Consider the following 20122-nt stretch of genomic DNA (forward strand, 5'->3'; position numbering starts at 1 on the left):
CAGCCCCGTGGGGGGGTGTCTAGCCCCGGTTCCAGCCCTGATCCCATCCATGGCCCCATCCCCAGAGGTGGGGGCTCCTGTCCCGGTCCCATCCCCGTGGCGGGGGCGGTCCCAGCCCCGCTCCCAGCCCCGGGGAGGGCGGTGCGGCCCCACGCCCGTCCTCCCTCCCGCTGCCCGGTTCACACGAGGCGGCAGCGGCGACCGGGGGCGGCGGGGTCGGGCCCTGGGGGGGTGGGTGGGGGGTGCGGGGAAAGAACCGAGCCCCGGACATGGAGCTGCCTCCGCCGCCCGCTTGAAGGGAGCGGGACGGTCGCCACGGAGCCACCCGGCCACGGAGCCACCAGCTCGGCATCCCCCGGTGAGCGGAGCCGCATCCGGCCGGGGGCGGCGGGGGGGGACCGGGAGGGGTGCGGGGGGGTGGATGCGTGTCCTGCCCACCCTGTGCGACTGTGCGGGACGGGACGAGGCGGGGGGGGGGGGCGACCCCCCGGGTGTGCAAGGCGTGCAGGGTGTGGGAGTGAGCACAAGGGTGGGGGGGACACCCCTGTGCACACCCGCAGCCACACGGGTGGCAGTTGGTGCTGGGTGGGTGACATGGGTGACACAGGGTCCCCAGGCACCCAAAGCAGGGAACGGGGCACTGCAAGGGCAGAGGCGAACCCCGATTCTCCTCCTCGGGTGGGGGCTGCTCACACCCCACGTACTGCACACACCGCCATGAAAACTGCCCCAAAACCCCCAAACTGACCCAAAGATGGGGTGGTCGGGGCAGTGTCGGGCAGCGAGCTGCTGGCGAGGGCTGGTGCTGGCATGAATGGTTCATGCCAGGCACTCGAGGAAGCCTCCTGGTCTCCCTTTGCTCCTCTTTGCCTGAATTATTTACGTGTTTATGCATTAATTCCCAATAATCTCTTTGGCCGCTCGGTTTCTCCCTTCCCGGGGGAATTTCCTGGCTGTTTATCAGGGGTTTCCTGTACACACCTCTGGTAAAAGCTGTGGAGCTGACTCCCAGCTTTACTCCAGCTTGTGTTTTAACACCTCTTTGCATGCTGGGGTCCCTGTGTAATTTATTTGGGGGTGTTTTAGTGTGCACTGGGATCGGTGAGTCTGATTTCAAACCCTTTGACTCCTTTTAATAGTTCTAACCCCAAAAACGCCTTCTTCCCCAGAGCTGGGTGCTGGGTGACATCACTGCAGGAGCAATTTTAAGGGCGAAGCATCTTATTTCTCTTTCTGCTCCAGTTTTCTTATCGGCTTATTGCAAAACCCATTTGGCAACCCACTGCCTTCCTGCGCACAAGGCAGGGAGCAGTAAACCCTGCTCCTGGGGGGCCACCGGCGCTGGGGGACGGTGGCCCCAGCTCAAGGCTCATGGCTGCCAAAACTGGGCCATTTCATTACCACCAGGCACGTGCCCCAAGTTCCTCTTCCTCATTTATACCCGAGCAAAGGGAATTCTGGCCTTCGGCCTCGCTGGCTGGTGGGCTAAGGAGCTCCAGAGCAAAGGGGGAGACCCCTAAATACACTGCTGAGCCCTGGAGCGCAGCCACATCCTGGGGCTTAGTGGATTATAAAACCCCGAGAAGTATTTTTGACTGTCCTGGCACCGCGTGGCTTTACCCTGTCTCTGCCCGATGCGATTTTTATCTCCAGTTATTGACATAAAGCCAAAGCCATGAATAGTTTGCTGGCAGCGGAGCGTGCTGCCGGCCACGCCATCCTCCCTTCTTAATGCTGAACATCCCCTGTTAAAGCCTTAACAGGAACCGGTCCATGAAGCAAAGACCCTTTTGCTCCCATGGGATGCTCCTTATGGAGGAGTAAATTGTCCCCCAAAGTCTGCCCCGTGTGGAGTTTTCTGGGGTTCCGTGCTGCTTTGGCTTCATGGTGCCGCGTGGTTGAGCCCGATAATTGCGTTATCCCCAGTCTCGGATGCTGGTTATCTCCCGTATGGGCAGAGTGCATTTGGTTTTGTGGGAAGGAGGGGTTGTGGTGTTGATGGGTGACTCCCTTGGTTTGGGCAGGAGGCTGTTAGGTCTCTGTGGAAATGTTATTTCTCCCAGATATGGGGCTTGGAAGGTAAAACAGTTACTAAAAGCAGGTGATCAACCAGAAACTGATCCCACACTCTTCTCTGGTTCAACTGTTGCTTCCTCCAGTGAGCACCAGAAAATCGTGGAGGGCAAAACCGAAGTCAAACTCCAGGTATAAAAACCAGCACAAGTCTCCTTTCTATCTCCAGAAAGTATAAAGGATGTGAGCATCCCATTTTCCCCCTGCAAGACATAAAAATCAAGGTTTGGAGGCTCAAATAGGATCTGCCCCCAACCCCACGGGGTGCTGCAGGGTGTCCCGAGGACAGGTGATGTAGGGATGCCGGGGAAAACCACTCAGGGACATCACCTTTGCTGTAGCAGGGAGGGAAATGTCAATGAAGAGCTTAAATGTTGGACAAGGTGATATTTGCTTCCAGCAGGATGTGTCCCCAGAGACCTGCCGTGCTCGGAATCTAGTCAGGTTCAACCAAACGAAGGCGGCTTTAATTATGCACGAGCTCCAGCACTGATGGGTTTAATGCTTTTATCTAATTCACTCTAAAGCCACAGTTTTGGTTAATCCGGATTGACTTCCCGTGGTGTGGACAAAGGCAGGAGGTTTTGGTACCGCCTGGGCAGTGAAGGCTTGGAGGAGGATTGATTCAGCGAGAAGTTCAGGGAGTTTCTTGGGAGAAACCAGAAATTCCCAGAAAAAGACAGTTTCAAAGTTTAAAAAGACAGTCATAAAGTTCTTTTTAAGTCATTATATCTTTTATCCAAACTCTCTCTCCCTTTTTTGGCTTGTGTCAAGTTACTGAAAAACCCCCTAGGAAACCAAAACTCCCCCAGAAAAATACTTTTCACAGAGAAAATAAATTCAACTCTGCTGCCTCTCAGCCTGGGGCAGGAGGGGAAACTGAGGCATGGGGCTGCTTCAGTTTCTGTCGGCTGGAGCAGAGCTGCCCAGTGCCTTCCAAGGGGAAAAGAAGAAAAACACAGATTCTTTGCAAGCTTATTTTAGAAGAAATGAGGGTATCTGGCTATTTTGGGGATGGGGGAAGAGGTAGGTCAGACCCATGGAGGGTAAAAAAAGGAAAGTTGCCTGGGGCTCTGGGCAGGGAGATGGGTAAAGCCCCATAAGCTGCTTAAGGTTTGCTTTTAGGTATCCTGGAAATGTATCCCGGAGGTATCTTGCCTTGGAATCCCTGGAGAGAAGCGCTGGGGAGGCCTGTGGGTGGCAAGACTGGGACAGCTGGGGATGTCCTCAGCCCACGCCGGTGGCCAGAGCCAGCCTGGAGGAGAGAGGAGCTGAAGGTCACTGCGGCAGAAAGGAGCCAAATGGAAAGGGCAGATGAAACCAAGCAGTTTGGCCAGGCTCAAATTTCAGCCTGGTCCCATCTCATGTCTTCCAACCAGACAGGCTCAGTAGCATGCCACTGCGCTGTCTATTTGCTTTTGGTTGTGGAGGGTTTCAACCACCATCCCAAAGGAGAGAAAAACGATGCCAGGTCATTTACTTCCCAGCATCTCAAGTAGTTCCTGATCCAGAGTGAGGATTTTGATGAGTCTACTAAATGCCTATAAATTAGGGCAGGGAAAACACCCACGCTCTCCTCATGTCTGTTGCAAAGGAGTTGGTGGGGAAGATGCGGTGAATGAATCGTGGTTTCGACCTCCGGCGTGAAACGGTGGGAGCTGTGGTCACAGTTGGTGCATCCACACCGCATGGGTTTGATTTCTCAGAGCTTCCCATCAGCAGAATGAAGGGCTGCATCTGTGAGGTCCTGCCAGTAAATTAATCCACATTAATTATTTGGGAAGGTCAATTAAACCTCATCAACCCGCCGTGAAAACGCCTTCATCGCAGCCGTGATTTGGCTGCGCTTTGTTTGCTTTTGTGACTTTGCTTCTGCTGGCAGGTTCCCAAGCACAAAACACCACAGGATGGATGGTGACTGCTGGGATGGCACTGGGAATGCTGAAAAACGGGGCAGAATCCAGGTTTAAAACCCTTTACTCAGTGATTTAGTGTCCAACCCATGACCCCCCTGTGCTGGCCCTGGGTGCTGCTCATCCCTCAGCTGCCTGTGACCTTCTCCAATGACAGCCCCCTCCTTCCCCGTATTGACTCATCTAAATATCCCCTGCCCGACTGTGGTAGATACTGTTACGGGAGCATTTTGGGATGCTGGCGTCACATGCACATGCCTGTGGGTATATATATTTGAGGGCATGTGGCTGCCAGGATTGCAACACCGATCTTCCTGAGCTCCTCTCATCCCATCCTGTCTTCATCCCCTACAGCTGATGGGACCCGTTTTCTGGGGGAAAAAAATGTCCCGTGGGATAAATAAGTCCAAGGCCATGCTGCAAAGAGAGAGATGGTCCAGCCGTTGCAACTAGGTTCATCTAGACCCAACACGTGGTCCAGCATGGAGGAACTGGTTGGGGTGATGCCCTTGCTTGGCATGAGTGGCAGGAGGGCACTTAAAAAGCTCTGCATGGTCACCTGCACTTAACACCAGCAAAAAACCTCCTGCCATGACCCCAGGAAGGGCCGGGAGAGCCGATGAAACAGATGCAGGTGGTCCTCACCAAAGCATCATGGTGGGTTTGCTTTTGGTAGTCATAGAAGTATTTATCCTGCTTGGCATCCTTGGGGATTGCTGTTGCTTTCTCCCTCCCCTCGTTCCTGCCGAGGGCTCAATGCATCACTGTAAGAGCTGGCGTTCGTGCCGTCCAGCCCGTAGGCAGAGGAAAGGGCAGCTGCCAGCTTTTGTGCCTTCACACGCCTTGGCTGGCCATGTCCTCTCCGGCTCGCTCACTGCGGATGCAGCGGGGCCAGGGGTGAGGGGGTGGACTGCAGCCATGGCCCTGACAGACACAGCAGGTTTTGTCCTAGGGATTCTGGGCAAAAGTAAGGAAAAAAAGAAAAAAGAAAGGCTTTTGCATTTCCAGAAGGAAAAAGAGGGAGAGCACGATGGCAAGGACAAGGCTGCCTTGTGAGCAGGGTTTTGTCTCTGTGATTACCCCGTTCAAGCCAACCAGAGAGCCCTGTTTGCTCCTTGTCCTGAAGATGGAGATGTGCATCTTGGCCCATCTGTGGCCACAGCATGGCGTGGGGCAGCCCATGCTGCCCTGCACACTGGAGGAGATTCCCCACCTTGGCTTACAGATGGAGCATGTCCAGAGAAGGACAACGAAGCTGGTGCAGGGTCTGGAGCACAAGTCCTGTGAGGAGCGGCTGAGGGAACTGGGGGGGTTTAGCCTGGAGAAAATGAGGCTGAGAGACTCATCACTCTCTACAACTACCTGAAAGGAGATTGGAGCGAGGTGGGGGTCAGTCTCTTCTCCCAAGTAACAAGCAATAGGACAAGGGGAAATGGCTTCAAGTTGCACCAGGGGAAGTTTAGATTAGGTATTGGGAAAAATTTCTTTCCCAAAAGGGTTGTCAAGCTCTGGAACAGGCAGCCCAGGGAAGGGGTTGAGTCCCCATCCCGGGAGGTATTTAAAAGACGTGTAGATGTGGTGCTCAGGGACATGGTTTAGTGGTGGACTTGGCAGTGTGAGGTTAATGATTGGACTTGATGATCTTAAGGGTCTTTCTCAACCTAAACGATTCTGTGATTCTGTGATTCTCTCCATCCGCAGAGACAACCCTGCTGCTGAGGACTTGAGGGAAGCAGAGCAAGATCAGTCCTGGCTCCTCATGTTCATTGAAGAGTGGTTCCCAAAGTTGTATTTGGGTTTCTGCAGATGTTGCAGATTAGTCAGGGTGTGAGCGTGTGTGTGGTTTCTGCCCATGTCCTCAGGAAGCGTGAGCCTCAGCCAGCACTGCCTGTGGTCTGCTCCAAGGGGAAAAGCAGTAAAATAGGGGAAACACCATCAGGGATCGTGACCATGCCACATCTGGACAGGTTGTTTGATCCAGTTCCTGGAACAAGGACTGGAGTTATCCCCATGTGATGGGCTGGGGACATCACTTCACCCCTTCTCCATCAGCTATGAGTTGTCAAGGTGCTTTTTAATGCCATAGTGCTTCGCTTTGGTGAGCGAACTTCTGGACTGGCAGCTTCTAGGAGACCCTCATTGCCTCCTTCCCTGCAGGATCTGAATTGGAGGTAGGTGCAGGATAGCTCTGGCTCAAAACGGTGCTTGTTTGCAAGAAAGGGCATGCCCATGCCATCCTGCAGCGTGGTAGCACCAGCTTAGAGCTGAACCGTATAGCTGAGAAGGCTGGGATTGCTTTTTTTCACCTAAAATCATGGTGAGATTTGGATCAGGGCACATCCCACATACTCATGCAAAGCGCACCTTTACTCTGTGATGGATTCATCTCCCTGTAACCCCATTTCCACAGGCTCCCCATAACAGGGTACGGCAGTGAGATCAAACCAGCTTCTTTTATAGGAAGGGAGGCAAATGCATTTTAATTTGATTCCTGGCCGATGGGCTTGCTGAGCGATCATGTGTCGACTGAGCCGTGGGCTGTCCCCAGTGCACAAAAGGGCCCTTGTCCCTCCTGACACAGACAGCGCCAGACTTTGTGTGTCTGCAGAGACTCTTTCGAGTCCATTTTTCTCATCTCAACTGGTCATTCTGATGCATAAACCAGCTTTTCACAAGCATGGGCAGACTTTCTGGTGGTGGTGATGCTGGAGGAGCAGGTCTCAAGCTGGACCAGCAAGATGGCCCTTATCAATCCAACAATAAACCCATTAAAAACCCATCATCATCATCAAAAAACAACCCAGACAGAACCCCTGTGGTGGAAAACATGCTTCCTTTGGCAAGGTTTGATTACAGGGGCTTCCAGATGTAGTGGTGATGTTTGCTCTGCCAGAAGGAGCTGAGGACATCTGAAATCAGGCCTGTGCCAGTCACAGGGATTGCTCGCTGAGGAGCACGGTTCCCTTTTCTTGCCCTTTCTGCCTGGGGTTTAGTAGGACCTACCTTTCACAGTGCTCAGCTGAGTAATTTCTCATAGATGGTTAAACACGGAATGGAGCATCTTTCCTGTTCTGTAGCACAGGAGACCAAATTTCTGTGTGAACCTGGTGGGAAGGGTGGATTGGGACATTGAACTGGGCTGCAGGAGATCTGAGTTGGACTCCCAGGTGTGGCCTGGGATTTGTTGGTGACTTTAGAGCAGCTTATTCCTCCTCTGTGCTCCAGATGCAAGATAAGGGTAAATAAAACTCCCTTTATCTGCTTGACCATAAATTCTTCATGCTAGGGACTACCTCGGTTGTGTCAACACCCAGAGCAATGAGGCCACGGTCTTCATGGGTTATGCGATGTGCTGGCAGGAGGCACACACTGCCACCTCTTGAGTCATTGTCACCTGCACTGAGATGGCACTGCCTGCCAGACAGCGAGCCATGGCTGCAGGTAGCTTTTGGAGCCCAGCATTGATGGCAACCTTGACAGGAGGAGAAGGGAAGGGTATAGAAATAGTATATAGTAATGACAGTATGGACTACGCAGCGTGTCACAGCATGGTGGCACTGGGGTTTTCTCATATAACCCACCTCTTCCAGGGACTCCTTACCTCTGTGTCCTTACAGCCTCTTTGCTTTTCCTCCAGGGTGATGGCGAACTTAACAACTCCTCCAGCCTGGACCAGAGTCATCAACAGCTCCTTGGACCCAAGTGGCACAGGAGACACCTACAAGTGCATATTTGATGAGGACTTCAAGTATGTCCTGCTGCCCGTCTCCTACGGCATCGTGTGTGTGGTGGGGCTCTTTCTTAACCTGCTGGCCCTCTACGTCTTCATCTTCAGGATCAAGACCTGGAATGCCTCCACCACATACATGTTCAACCTGGCCGTGTCCGACACGCTCTATGTGGTCTCCCTGCCCCTCCTGGTGTATTATTATGCCATGGGGGACAACTGGCCCTTCAGTGTGGGCTTGTGTAAGATAGTCCGTTTCTTGTTTTACACCAACCTCTACTGCAGCATCCTTTTCCTCCTCTGCATTAGCATCCATCGATTCCTGGGCATCTGCTTCCCGCTGAAGTCGCTGCAGTGGGGACACGTTCGCTATGCCCAGAGGGTGTCGGTCATCGTGTGGGTGGTGACCGTCGCGTGCCAGTCGCCCGTGCTCTTCTTCGTCACCACCAGCGTGAAGCGTGACACCATCACCTGCCACGACACATCCAGCAAGGACCTCTTTGGCCAGTTTGTCATTTACAGTTCGGTGATGCTGGTGCTGCTTTTCTGCATCCCTTTCCTCATCATCATCGTCTGCTACTGTCTAATGGCCCGGAGGCTGCTGCAGCCAACACGGGGCATCTCCCGGTTGTCCCGATCCAAAAAGAAATCAGTCAAGATGATAATCATTGTCTTGATGGTCTTCATTGTTTGTTTTCTTCCTTTCCATGTCACTCGTACCTTGTACTACTCCTTCCGGAGCTGGGACTTGAGCTGTCAGACCCTCAATGCTATCAATTTGGCCTATAAGGTGACTCGTCCCCTAGCTAGCACCAACAGCTGCTTGGATCCCATTTTGTATTTCTTAGCAGGACAACGATTTATGAAGTTTGCGGGCAGCAAAATGCCAGGGAAGCCTCAAAACGAAATGGCACTGGGCATCGTGCCCAACAGTCACCTGGGAACCAGCAGCGACACAGCCACGTTATCCAGGGATGTGAACTCCTAGCTCCACTCCGGCACGGCTAGCACCATCTCCGAGACAGAAGGGTTTATCCCAGGTGTGGAGGGAGGTCAGGATGCTTCGGGGCCCGAGGCTTTTGGTGGTTGAGGTGCCTTGGCTCGCACCCACTTCAGCATGGTCCATGTTAAATGCGGTCCTCTGCTTGTCACTGTTTCAAACATGTTTTTTCAGGAAGTTGTGGCTGTGGTTCTACACACAAACCCCGTATCTCTGCCTCTTCGTCCAAGCCTGCCTCTGTTCAACACTGAATGGCATCTCTCCACCAGTGAGGCTGGGTGACCTCTATCACGGTGGCCAAATCTTCTAAAAAAAAAATCACACCCTGTATGTCTGAGATCATTTTCTAAAGCAGAAATGTTGTGTGCAAAAAGTTCCCCTAAAGAAATCCCTCTGCCCTTCTGCAGATTCCCTGGCACAGAGGTAACAAGGGTTTCTCTGTGCCTTGGCAAGGGAGGAAAGGCTTTTGGTCGATGAGGAGAGTCAGCTGCGGTTCTGCTAAACAGGGCGATGAAAATGTCAAGCGCAAATACCACCCGCAGCAGGAAAGGGTCTCCCACAGCTTCGCATCCATAAAGAAATGCTCTCCCAGCTTCAATCCCCGGCATCTGCTGGCAGAGCCGGAAGGGGACTCCCAGATCCTGTCCAAGGGCTGGCTTCCCATTAAAAAGGGTGCTGGTAGACCTTCCATCCCACTGGAGTATACTGGTACCATCCCACGGGAGTATACTGGTACCATCCCACTGGAGTTTAGTGGTACCATCAAGTAGGTCACCTTTAGAGTTCTCCAGTGGGGTCAACATCTTCCAGGAGACCCCTTAGTGCTTCCCAACAGCAACTCTTGAAAAGTTTTTAAGAACCCGTAGCTTTCTCTCAGCTGCTAACTTTAATCATCATCTCCAGCTCATCAAAATTTAGGGTGAGCTCTTCATGTCTTGTTTTTAATTTTCTTACTAGTGACTCATATTTCCAGCAAAGAAGTGAAGACCGTTGCTCACCCCCTTGGCTGAGTGCTGCCACATCCTTATTTCTGCTCAGAGGTGACAGCCCTCTGTGACCTTTAGCAGCTTGGTGTGACCCAAAATGCTGCCCAGATGCTGCTGCCTGGTCTCCCCATAATCCCAGTAATCCCAGTGCTCCACTGGAGCCAATCAGCATATCCCTTACTGACAGTGTAGACCTTCCCTGGGAAATTTGGCAATGCTAAACCCTGGGTTTAGGAGCCATACCAGTAAACATGGTGCTAAGCTTAACCCCAGTCCTGTTTGGATTTGGCCTTGCATTCCCTGTCAGCCAGGACAGTTCAAAGTAAACCGGAGAAAATATCCACAAAATACTTCCCCAGAAGGTCTACTCGGTCTTTCTCTCTAATTGTGGGGTTAGAGAACAGAGAGCCAAGGTCTATGGTTTCCTTGACCAGCTTTGCCACGAGGATGCTGATTCCTCACCCCAAAAATGAAAATTGCTTGTGCTGCAGCACTGGACGAGTCATATTTTAGGATCGGTTCTATTTTAGTATTAGGCAAACACATTTGATGCTGGTTTAGACTGATTCCTCAGACCTCTTAGTTTCTCCTATCCCTCCTTCTTATGAAGTGGCTTGGTGGAGATAAAGACACGCCGCGACGTAACCAGACGAGTTCAGTCAGGGGTGACTGGGACCATTCAGGGTTAACTGGGAGGTTCCTGTGGTCCCGGCTCAGTGGAGCCGTGGTCCCATGGAGGGCTCTTGTCCTAGCCAACAATGTCCCAACCACAGGAGGCAAAGGAGGAGACTGTCTCAGCTCTGAGCACCATTGACAAAGAAAAATAGGACATTTGTAGGGTGGTTCATCTCATCCTTGAGTGAACTTTTAGAATAGGATTGGGTTAAGATAGGACTTGCACTGTGGCAACACCTTTTTTTCCTTCTGCCTGTGAAGGCTTGGCTTTATGGGGTGGGTCACATTATAGTCACCAGGGCGAGACAAATAATTGGGAAAAATTAATTCAACCAAAGCGCTGAACTGGTACAAACGTTACTCCAGGCCAGGTCTTGCCTGGTCTCTCACACTTGCCAGAAAGCAGCATGAACACCAAGTTACGTGCTCTGAATAATTCAGCAAAAATGTGCTCAAAGTTCACTCCTGCAATCCTGCTCCTCGATTCCACCTTACTCTGAGCTGGCATCAGCTGGCTTCAAACCACCACCTTGGACAACACTGCCAGTCCCATCAGGGGGGGTCCCTCTGTGGTCCCGATCCCGCACGAGCTAGTGGCACTGTTCACATGCAGAGCGGTTGGAGAGGTACCAACTGGAAATTTATATATAGATTTTGGTTTTGTTTGTAAAAGCACTAACTTATACTAAAAAAAAAAAAAGTTGGTTTTGTGACAATGACTGTACATTTTTATTTTTGTAACATGCAAACACCTCAGATTTCTTATAGTAAATAAATTTATTTCTACTATGAGCACTCTTCTGCCATCTCCTCCGATATGTGCACAGAGGAAGGGATGCTGGGGACAGAAACTGGGTTGTTGAATGTCATAGACGTGTTCCAAGCTCCTGATACAGCTGTCCACACAGCTCCACAGTAGATACCTCCAGCATCTGAACTCCTGTAGGAGTCCATGGAGGAGATGGTCACCCCAAAGGACAGGTCTCATCCCTGCTCAAGGTGAGATGGAGCTGAGATGGAAAGAGCTGCTGGAGCACCCCCAAACCCAGCAGCTCATTGGTGAGGGTTTCACTTTATCTTGCTACTGTCTTCCCTTTTCCAGAAAGCCCAGTAACACCAGTGCTTGTCTCGCATCCTTGCTTCTCAGAGACAGAAAGATCCAGAGGAGCAACTCAACTGTCTGATGAGAACTTTCTCCGGAGGCAGGCTGGAGCATCCTCGTACACTCCAGGATGGCTCCTTATAGCTGGTCAGAGCAAACCTCTGGACCTCAAAAGCCACCAAGCAGGTCTTCAATCCTCTCTCTAACCTATCCCCAGGGGGGTCATGCATCTGCTTGCAGTGTGCCCATGGGCATTGCACTGCAGACCCTCACAGCACTGCCCGTAACTGCAAGAGGCTGACCCAAACCCTCTGATTTACCCCTTAAAGGTCTGGCAAAGATTCAGTCAGGGTAGAAAATGCCCCAGAAGAGCCCACTGCTCCTGGAGTCCATCTGCCCAGGAAAACCTCCTCTGTGAATTCTCCTGAATTCAATTCTTGCAGGGGGCTGATAGCACCAGTTCTGTCAAAACCCAAGTGCAGAGACAGTGTATGGTCAGGGCAGGGATTTACAGGGGCCAAAAACCCTGGTAGCATAATAAATTCAATAGCCAGTCTTTTCAGTTGTATTGCCATGGGCTTGGTGGGTAGATTCTCCTAGGCTGCTCCTGTTGAAGACCAGTAGAAATTGCTAGATTAAGTAATTAATTAATAATCTCTAAGTAATTAATCTCCCATCCCATAGGACACTTTTTTTTTTTTTTCTGGTTCACCCAGCAGCTCATGGAGCCACCAAATCAAGAGGTTTCACTTCATGAAACATCTTGTTCTCAAAGTCTTCTCACATTCCCCTACAGACACCAGGAGAAGAAGGTTTCTTGAGCCTAACCACAGTCCTCATGATAAAATACATTTTGTTTTCCATTGCAATTTATCTGCCACTTGCTCCTCAGCCTGGCTTTTGCTGTGCCTTTCTCTGCTGATGAAACGAGGCTCTTAGGACACACTCATCTCCATTGATGGATATATTACAAACTGTGATCAAGTCACCTTGAAATCTGCTCAGCAATAATCTGAGCAGCTCAAATTCCTTCAGTCTCATCCCAAAGTTGATTTCTTCAGCCTTCAAATTAGTTTACACCTGACACAGTAACTGCCCATTGCCCTGCAGTGTGGGACAGAAACACTTCATGGTCCCCTGCACCATGGGAGAAAGCACCGCTTCGGTTTCTCTTTTAAAGAACTTTCTAGCCCTTATAGTTGCCAAAACACGAAGACTCAAAAGCATGAAGCCAAAGAAATAGCTGCAAGCCCCAAAATTGCTGAATTAGACATCCCAAAATACACCCTCTGAAAAACCCCTCTTGATTTTCAGCCCAGGTTTCGGAGTCCCACCCTGGGGTGAATGCCATGTGGACCAAGGGCTTGCACGTGAATGGCTTTAGCTTCACACCCAACTTTCCCTTGCAAGTTTTTCTGCGCAGCTCATGCCAGCGCTGACTCGTGTGAGTCACTTAAACACGAGAATGAGAATTAAGCAAGAATAACATCCATTGACAGGGAACACAGAGGTTGTGCAGTAACTTCAGAGAAAACCCAAAACCACTTTTTCTAAATATCTCCTAGCACGGGGAGGAGGAAGAGAAAGTTAAGAACATTGATGGTTTCCTGCCAAGCGAACAAATCTGCTGTGTGGGCTGGAGGGATGCACACTTCTACTAGACCTTCTGAGCGTCCAAGTATGGGGCTTTTCCTTCCCAGTCATGCCTTTCTAGGAACTGCTACCTTCTTAATCTGGCAGAGGCAGGCAGAGAGTCATGTGGTTACTGTAAGTCACTTGGTATGTCCACTTCTTTTTTGAGTAGTGAGTCCTGGCTTAATTTTTCATTTGGTTTTCCTCCTCAGGGTTTGATTTTCTAAGGAACAAGCCCTTCCAAGTCATTTCTGATCTAGTGGGCCAATTCAGCAGAGGGACAAATTGAGCTCCCACAGGTTTCATAGAAAATAGCTTGCCACACAAAGGAGAAAGAGCCAAAGGAGCCCTCACCCAACAGCTCAACCTTTATATTAGGCAACAGAGAATCCACACCCACTTCCCCCTGCAGTGGCTTGGGAAGGTGTCTATCACACCATCAATGATGAGCGAAGAAAGGTGACAGATGGTGCCCCAAAACCATCCAGGAGACCAACATTGTGTTCAAACAAAGGGAAGACGTTCCCAAATCCCACAAACTAATCATTACTGCAGAAATTCCCCAAAATGGATGGGCCAAGGCAGCATTTTCTTTGGAAGAAACCAAACCAGTGGGTGTTTGAAATAACATGCCAATCACCCAGCTTTGTGAGGAGTTTATTTTAAGGCTTCCACAGGTTTAATACCAATATTTGCAGACTCCTTGCCAAATAAATGCTCAGGAAAGCCTGAAAGTTTAAAATATCCTTTTCTTTTTTTTTTTTTTTCTCCCCAGATACCTGCAGTTTTTTAAGCACTGGCTAAACACCAACATCTAGGTGTGTGTTTTGGGGAGCAGCTGGACTGTCACACTGTGATTGCACCCATGTACACATATATAAGCACATATATGCCCACATATATAAGCACATATACGTGCACAAATGATCCTTCACACGCTCCAGGAGAGCAGAAACTTTTGAGCCCGTGTGCCTGAGCCCTGCCTGGTGCCTGCCCTCCCAAGGGCATGGGAAAGCAAGCAAAACAGCCCTCTGTACCCCAAAACCTTCTCATTTATACAAGAACAACAACTCTTCAAATCCTCCCAGTGAGATGAAAGCTGCCTGACTGTGGCTGGTCACCCGTGATAAGAGCTGCAAGGTCTCAGCTTGGCGTTGGAGGTTCCCACCTTTCCAGCAAAGGATGTGATGAAGCGGCCCCCTGCCAAAACCCCATCTTGACTGGGTGGGTTTTGCAGCCCCATTTTACACTGCTGGTGGTAGAGCAGGAGCTCCTCTGCCAGAGCAGGATCTGCTTATACCACCCAGTGTGAAAAGGCAACATGTCACAACCCCATTTCCAGCCCCCACCCCTAAATCCTGGGGGAGCCCTGAGATGCCTTTAAACCACCAAGCTCCCACCCTTGAACTTGGAAAGGAAGGGATGGCGGGTTTCCAGCTGAGATCCCAGCTGGTGGGATGACCAGTGGGAGACCTTGGAAGACGGTGGAAGATGCATGGAAGACTGAGGACCTCGTCATGCAAAAACCAGGCCAGCATCCTGCATGGATTTTTAATAGGGAAACCAACTGGATAGGCTGAACCCTGCTGCAGCAGAGTCCTCTGCTGGTGTTAAGGCAATGTGGCAGCAAGGAGCAAGGGGTCCACCCTGGGGAAAAATGGGGTTCCCCATGGAAGTGCTAACAACTTCCTAAGAACACCACGGAACCAGACCAAGGGATGGGACAGAGTCCCAGGCTAGTGTTGGGAGCATCTGGGTGCCAGCGGTGGGTCCCTGTCCTCATGTCGGGATTTCCACCCAGGTCATTCAAGGCAGGGTCCTGGTTTTCATCCACGGGACTTTCCAGGGGATGGAAATGTTTTCTATTCGCTTTGGAGTTCCCCTTGCATGAGCTGAGCCACAGTGTGCGAGACGGACGGGGAATCAGCCTCTCCTCCCATGACCTGTGGTTTTAAGAACAAGGGAAGAGCCTGGTCACCATCTGCCTTTCATCCAGCCACCCACCCATCACTCCAGCTCCATCCCTGCCCACGTGTAAAGGCTCAATGCTTGTTTAACATAATTTCATCCTTTTCTCATCAAAGCTGGGACAAGCGAATTGGAAACCAGCTGGCCACCATTGAGAAAGAAGCCCAAGTGCAAGCCCAAGCACATGGATGGAGGTGGAGGCCATTTGGGACCCATGTTGGGAAGGACCTTGGTACTTGTCCTTCACAATGGGGATTTGCCACTACCTCTGCATTTGGAAATGGGTTTATTTTGGAAGGATGTCCCTGACCAGCCATTCACCTGGGCTATGGACCTCTCTGCACAACCTCACCCATGACCAGACTGCTGGACCAGTCCTGGTCCCCTGAGCACCTCTGCAATGCCATCAGTGAAGCTGTGAGGCCAGCACCAGGATGTGGGATGCAAGCCAAGCGCTGGCAGGTGCCCGCACACCTCCTCTGCTAGGATGCAAGAGGATGCGATGCCTTTCTTAAGACCCTTGTTAGGTGAACAGCTCCACCACCCCCAGCCGGATGCTGTTCTTCTCCTGCTCCAGCTTCATGACTGAGTGTGTTTTTCAGCCTGGCAGCAGGACGAGATGCCACATGAGTGCCAACACAGCCTGTTTGCATATAGGGTGTGGGTGCAACGTCCTGGCACAGTGGCTGCTCCTCATGGCCTGTTGAACGAGTCCATCTAGTCCCAAACGAGCAAACGGGCCTGAGCACCTTGGGATGGGATTGCAAAGCAGGTCGTAACTCCTGGGGGGAAGCTGGCCTTTTGGTATGATCCTGTCACTGCATGCTGTAATTTGCAGGGCCAAGTAGAAAGGCTGCAAGGAGGGGAAGGTGCTCAGGGGACGGCCACATTCAGTTAGCACAGCTTCTGGTTCTTCTTGGGCAGAGGATTCACCGATCTCAGCTTTCACACTAGGAGAGAGGACATTGCTGTGGCTTTTGGGGAGCTGTTGGATACCCCAGAGCCTGCTGCATGCCTTCATCCCTCCATGCAGGACCCATGATCACAAGGGGAGGATGCATTTCCCATGGTCCAAGTCCCCAGGGGAATGTATTCCACATGAATGGATCTCTAAGCATCAGTGGAGGACAGAGGAGACTGGCTGTCCTTCCACCAGCCCTATGGGAAACCAGGGGACCACTCTGGCAGATCCAGCTGCATTGGTGGCACCTCCATTGAGGTAGCTGCCTGGAGTCCATCAGGATAGGATCAGACAGGACCTAGGAAAGGGATCCATGGAGGTCTTAGGTCCAAGTCCCTGCTCAGAACAGGGCAAGCTCCACAATCAGAGCATCCTGGACATGACTCAACACACCCCAGAGTTGCATCTCAATGGGGTCCACGGGTGCATGATGCAGAAATGCCTTTTCCTCTCCACTGGGTATCACGAAAGCCTGGCCAGCCAGCTGGGAGTTGTTAAATGACATGAATTGACCCCAAAGACCCTGTGCAGCACTGACGGGGCCCTGTGCTCACCAAGATGCCGATACTCCGATGTCTCACCCCTCCAGCATCCTCCCAGGATTAACTTGCAGGGCTGAGACTTAAAAATAACCAACGGGGGCAGTGGGTGGGTGGGTATCGCTGTCACCACACCGTCACTAACGTCAGCTTTCCCAAACCCATCTGTACACTGATGCCGGCTGCGAACCCAGTCCAGCATGCCGCGGCTGCGCAAAAGCATCAGAAAAACCACAGGGGTTTGCCAAAAAAGTATCAAAAGCCCTGAAGCAGCCTCCTCACTGATGCCTCCCCATCTGCTCTTCATTAGGCAAATGAGCTGTGTGCTTCTGGCTGGGTGGTCTGGGCTCAGGGACCCCTCTGTGGTTGGCTCCTGGGGTGATGCACAAGGGGTGGGGAGCAACGACAGTGCTTGGGGGAGTGGAATTTTCGGGACTGTGGGCCTGGATCGAGCAGCATCCATATGGATGATGCCTCCAGCCAGGGCTGTGGGCAGCAGTGAGTGCCCGTGTCCCATGGCTCTGGTTCCAGCTGGTAATTAATACCCCACTGTCCTGAGCCTCATCCAAACATTCTGGGATCATTTCCTAGAAATTTATCATCCCTTCCCAGGCAATACATCCCAGATGTTGCAACACATCTCTGTGTTTCGGCATCTGGCTGGTGATGCAAGGCGCTCCCCTCCACAGGACATGGCCTGGAGGAAGAGCAGCACTTTATGACAACCCCTTGTAGCATCTAAATCCCCCTCATTTTCAAAATATTTCCATTTTTTGTCACAATTAGCAAAGGACTCCAGAGTTATGGTAACTCTTTAAGCATCTCCAGAAGGCAGCTGGGTTGAAATGTGATGTAAAAATTAATTTGTAGCAGCTGTTCTTCCTCCTGGTTGCCCATAGATGGAGGAAGAGAGCTTCACCCCTTTGGGTTCCCTGCTTCAGTGATCTGGTTGATGAGGTTGAGTGGTGTTTTGGGGCTCTTCTCCTCCCTGCTTTGGCCCACCAGTTGCTTGGATTGAGTGATTTAATGACTGTCCTGGGAAAGATGTTGGACATGACCTGCACAAGACCCCGCTACTCAATGACTTAAGAACCCACAAGGAGTAGATGGTCCCTCCAGGAGCCCACACACCTTCTCGAGACACTCGAGATGCCACATGAAACGTGGCTCCAGGATAAGCAATGGTGCGAGGATAAGCAAACACAGTTCCTCCTGACTATGACCGTTCTGGTCCGTGAGACAATCCAGGACCCATTTTCTGGGTACACACCCTCACCACCCTGACTCAAGTGGCCACATCCAACCCACTGATGGGCATCCTGAAAAAAAGATGCTTTGGAGGAGTCCAAACCATGCCAGTGATGGTGCAATGATTGATCTGGACATTTGCAGCCTAGGGACATGGATCTGGCCAATGATGTCCGAGGAGACTGAGTCATGCCAGGTGAGCCCCACAGATGGAGAGAAAGATTTCCCCCAAAGAGTTGTTCTGCTGCTCAGACACTGACGTTAGTTGAGGATGGAGATATTTTCAGGGGAATAACTCAACTCCCGGAATATGTCATGATTTTTGGAGATTTTTATTATTTTCTTCCAAAATGAAGTCATTTGTTCAGGAGGGACAAAAGTATTCCTTTTCCTCCTTTTCTGATACAAAGCACTTAACTTTTCACTTCAAAAAAGACACGTTTACAACAAAAAAACACTCATCTTTTTTTAAGCAAGCAAACCAAAAGAGGCAAGGGTTAAAAAAACCCAACAGAAACTATATGCTTTGACCTCCCTTTGACTGGGATCGTGTTTTCCTCCCAAATTTTGGTTCACCCACCCAGTCGAAAAATGCCTCCTGCCCCAGCCTCGCCGCTCGGGCCGGCTTTGTGGGTTTTGTCCGGTTGAGAGTAAATGGGTTTATTGTGAAACTGGTGGACGCACACTTGACGTCGACACTGTGTGGGAGGAGGAATCAGTTAGAAGACTGTAAGAAACCCGATTTAGTAGGAAAAAAGCAAGAGAAATACTTTGTTGCTTCATTACCCTGCAGATAAAGCATTCACAAAAGCAGGGAAAGATAAAGCAATCCTTTTCCAGTAAGAGCAAATGTTTACCCTGCACGATGCAAACTGACCCCAGGTAATCTCAGGTTTAACGACATGGTTTAATACCACTGAAAAGGGCCTCTTTTGTATTTCTCAGGCTGTCATCCAGAGATGTCCTACCTGCCGGGGGATTTCCTACAGATATCTGAAGATATCCTGGTAACAGTGACGCTTTTTAAACCTGCTGTGGAATATGTGTTGTATTTAAATATATATTTTTTATTTGTTTTAAACATGTTGTGCATTTTTATATACATATATATATTTGCATAAGCCCTAGTGTTCCATCGCTGGCAGAGGCCACTGGGAGAGGGACAAGGGTAAGGAACGAGCAATGTGATACCTGCTCTGAATGACGCCATGCTTTTGTGGCTGCAGGATTTTGTGAGACAGAGGTGGGGTTAGTGTGCTCGATAATCTCCAGAAAATTTCCCTGCCTTGGAAACTTTCCCACTTTTATAACCTCCACGTGTTGCCCTGCCTCCTCCAGGTAGGACACCGGGTGGGTGATGGAGGATGAGCCGCAGTGGCTGTCACCCCCACGCTCCATCTCTTGATGATGGCAATCTGGGTCTTGGACAGGCCTTTTACAGCCATGAAGAGCTGAATAATTACTGGTGGAGATCTTCATCCCGCGCCTTGGGGCTCATTACAGCTTCAGACCATCTCCCTGTAGGACAGCAGGACAGGGACAGCTCACGGGAGATGCTGGCACCTCCTTGCCACCATACAATACAGCACAACAAATTTTATTCGACAACATGAAGTTCTGCAGCTTTTCCTTGCGGGCTTTGGTTCCTGTTAACTCATTTTGCAGTTTTTAGTGAGTTGTTCCCCAAAATCTTCCATGCACACTCGAGTGGGTTTTTGCCTTCATTCAGCTTGCCGTGTTCATGACCTCTTCCATGCCTCCCCCTTTGGACATGGCATGGACCTTCTGCAGGAGATTTTCCTTCTTCTAATGACATTTTTCACCCTGCTGTTTAGCTCTGAGAGCCCTGGGGAATTAAGGCCTTTTTGAATCAGTGCTTTGCATCCTCAGTCCACTTCTACTCCGTCTGCAAACTTTTCATCCTTGTGTTCAGCTGCTTAATTCTGAGGAGCTTCCTCATTTCTCTGTAATTTTCCCTTTGCAGTTAAGCACTGCAGCTTTTTTTTTTTTTTTTTTTTTCACTGCAAATACTTTACAGTCACTGAACCGCCTCTGCTAAATCCATACTACTTGCTAACCATGGCCAGGCAGGGATTGAGCCTGTGCCAACTCAAATCCATGCCCAAGCACGGTCAACCCTATAGGTTGGCCATACAGCTGTCCTGGAGCACACACTTGGGGCTTGATCAGGAGGGATTTCAAGACATGAGAGCTCTAAAGGCTTTTACAGAGGTTGAACAGTTGTGGACCTCTGCAAGGAAAAGCCCAGAGCATCTTGCATCAGACAATCCAGTGGAC

At 50.7% G+C, this 20122-nt stretch overlaps 1 protein-coding gene across 3 annotated transcripts; it reads left to right on the forward strand.

Moving 5' to 3' along the window:
• The first annotated feature begins 248 nt into the window (after window positions 1-248).
• Window positions 249-11166, forward strand: P2RY2 (purinergic receptor P2Y2). 3 transcript variants are annotated; one of them, XM_074816525.1, is made up of 3 exons: window positions 249-358; window positions 2160-2205; window positions 7624-11166. In XM_074816525.1, the coding sequence occupies exon 3, from the start codon at window positions 7628-7630 to the stop codon at window positions 8699-8701; it is 1074 nt and encodes a 357-aa protein (XP_074672626.1). In that variant the 5' UTR covers window positions 249-358; window positions 2160-2205; window positions 7624-7627; the 3' UTR covers window positions 8702-11166. The 3 variants fall into 3 exon arrangements, with proteins under 3 accessions (XP_074672626.1, XP_074672624.1, XP_074672625.1); XM_074816524.1 differs by lacking the exon at window positions 2160-2205 and adding an exon at window positions 5688-6157 and having other exon boundaries at window positions 265-358; XM_074816523.1 differs by lacking the exon at window positions 2160-2205 and having other exon boundaries at window positions 251-358.
• The last annotated feature ends 8956 nt before the right edge of the window (window positions 11167-20122 follow it).

The sequence above is a fragment of the Strix aluco genome, chromosome 2 (genome assembly GCF_031877795.1).
Source record: "Strix aluco isolate bStrAlu1 chromosome 2, bStrAlu1.hap1, whole genome shotgun sequence".
Classification (NCBI taxonomy): domain Eukaryota; kingdom Metazoa; phylum Chordata; class Aves; order Strigiformes; family Strigidae; genus Strix; species Strix aluco.

Bases quoted from the DNA above. Each gene is read 5' to 3' on its own strand.
- P2RY2 (XM_074816525.1), top strand. From the start codon at position 7,628: ATGGCGAACTTAACAACTCCTCCAGCCTGGACCAGAGTCATCAACAGC.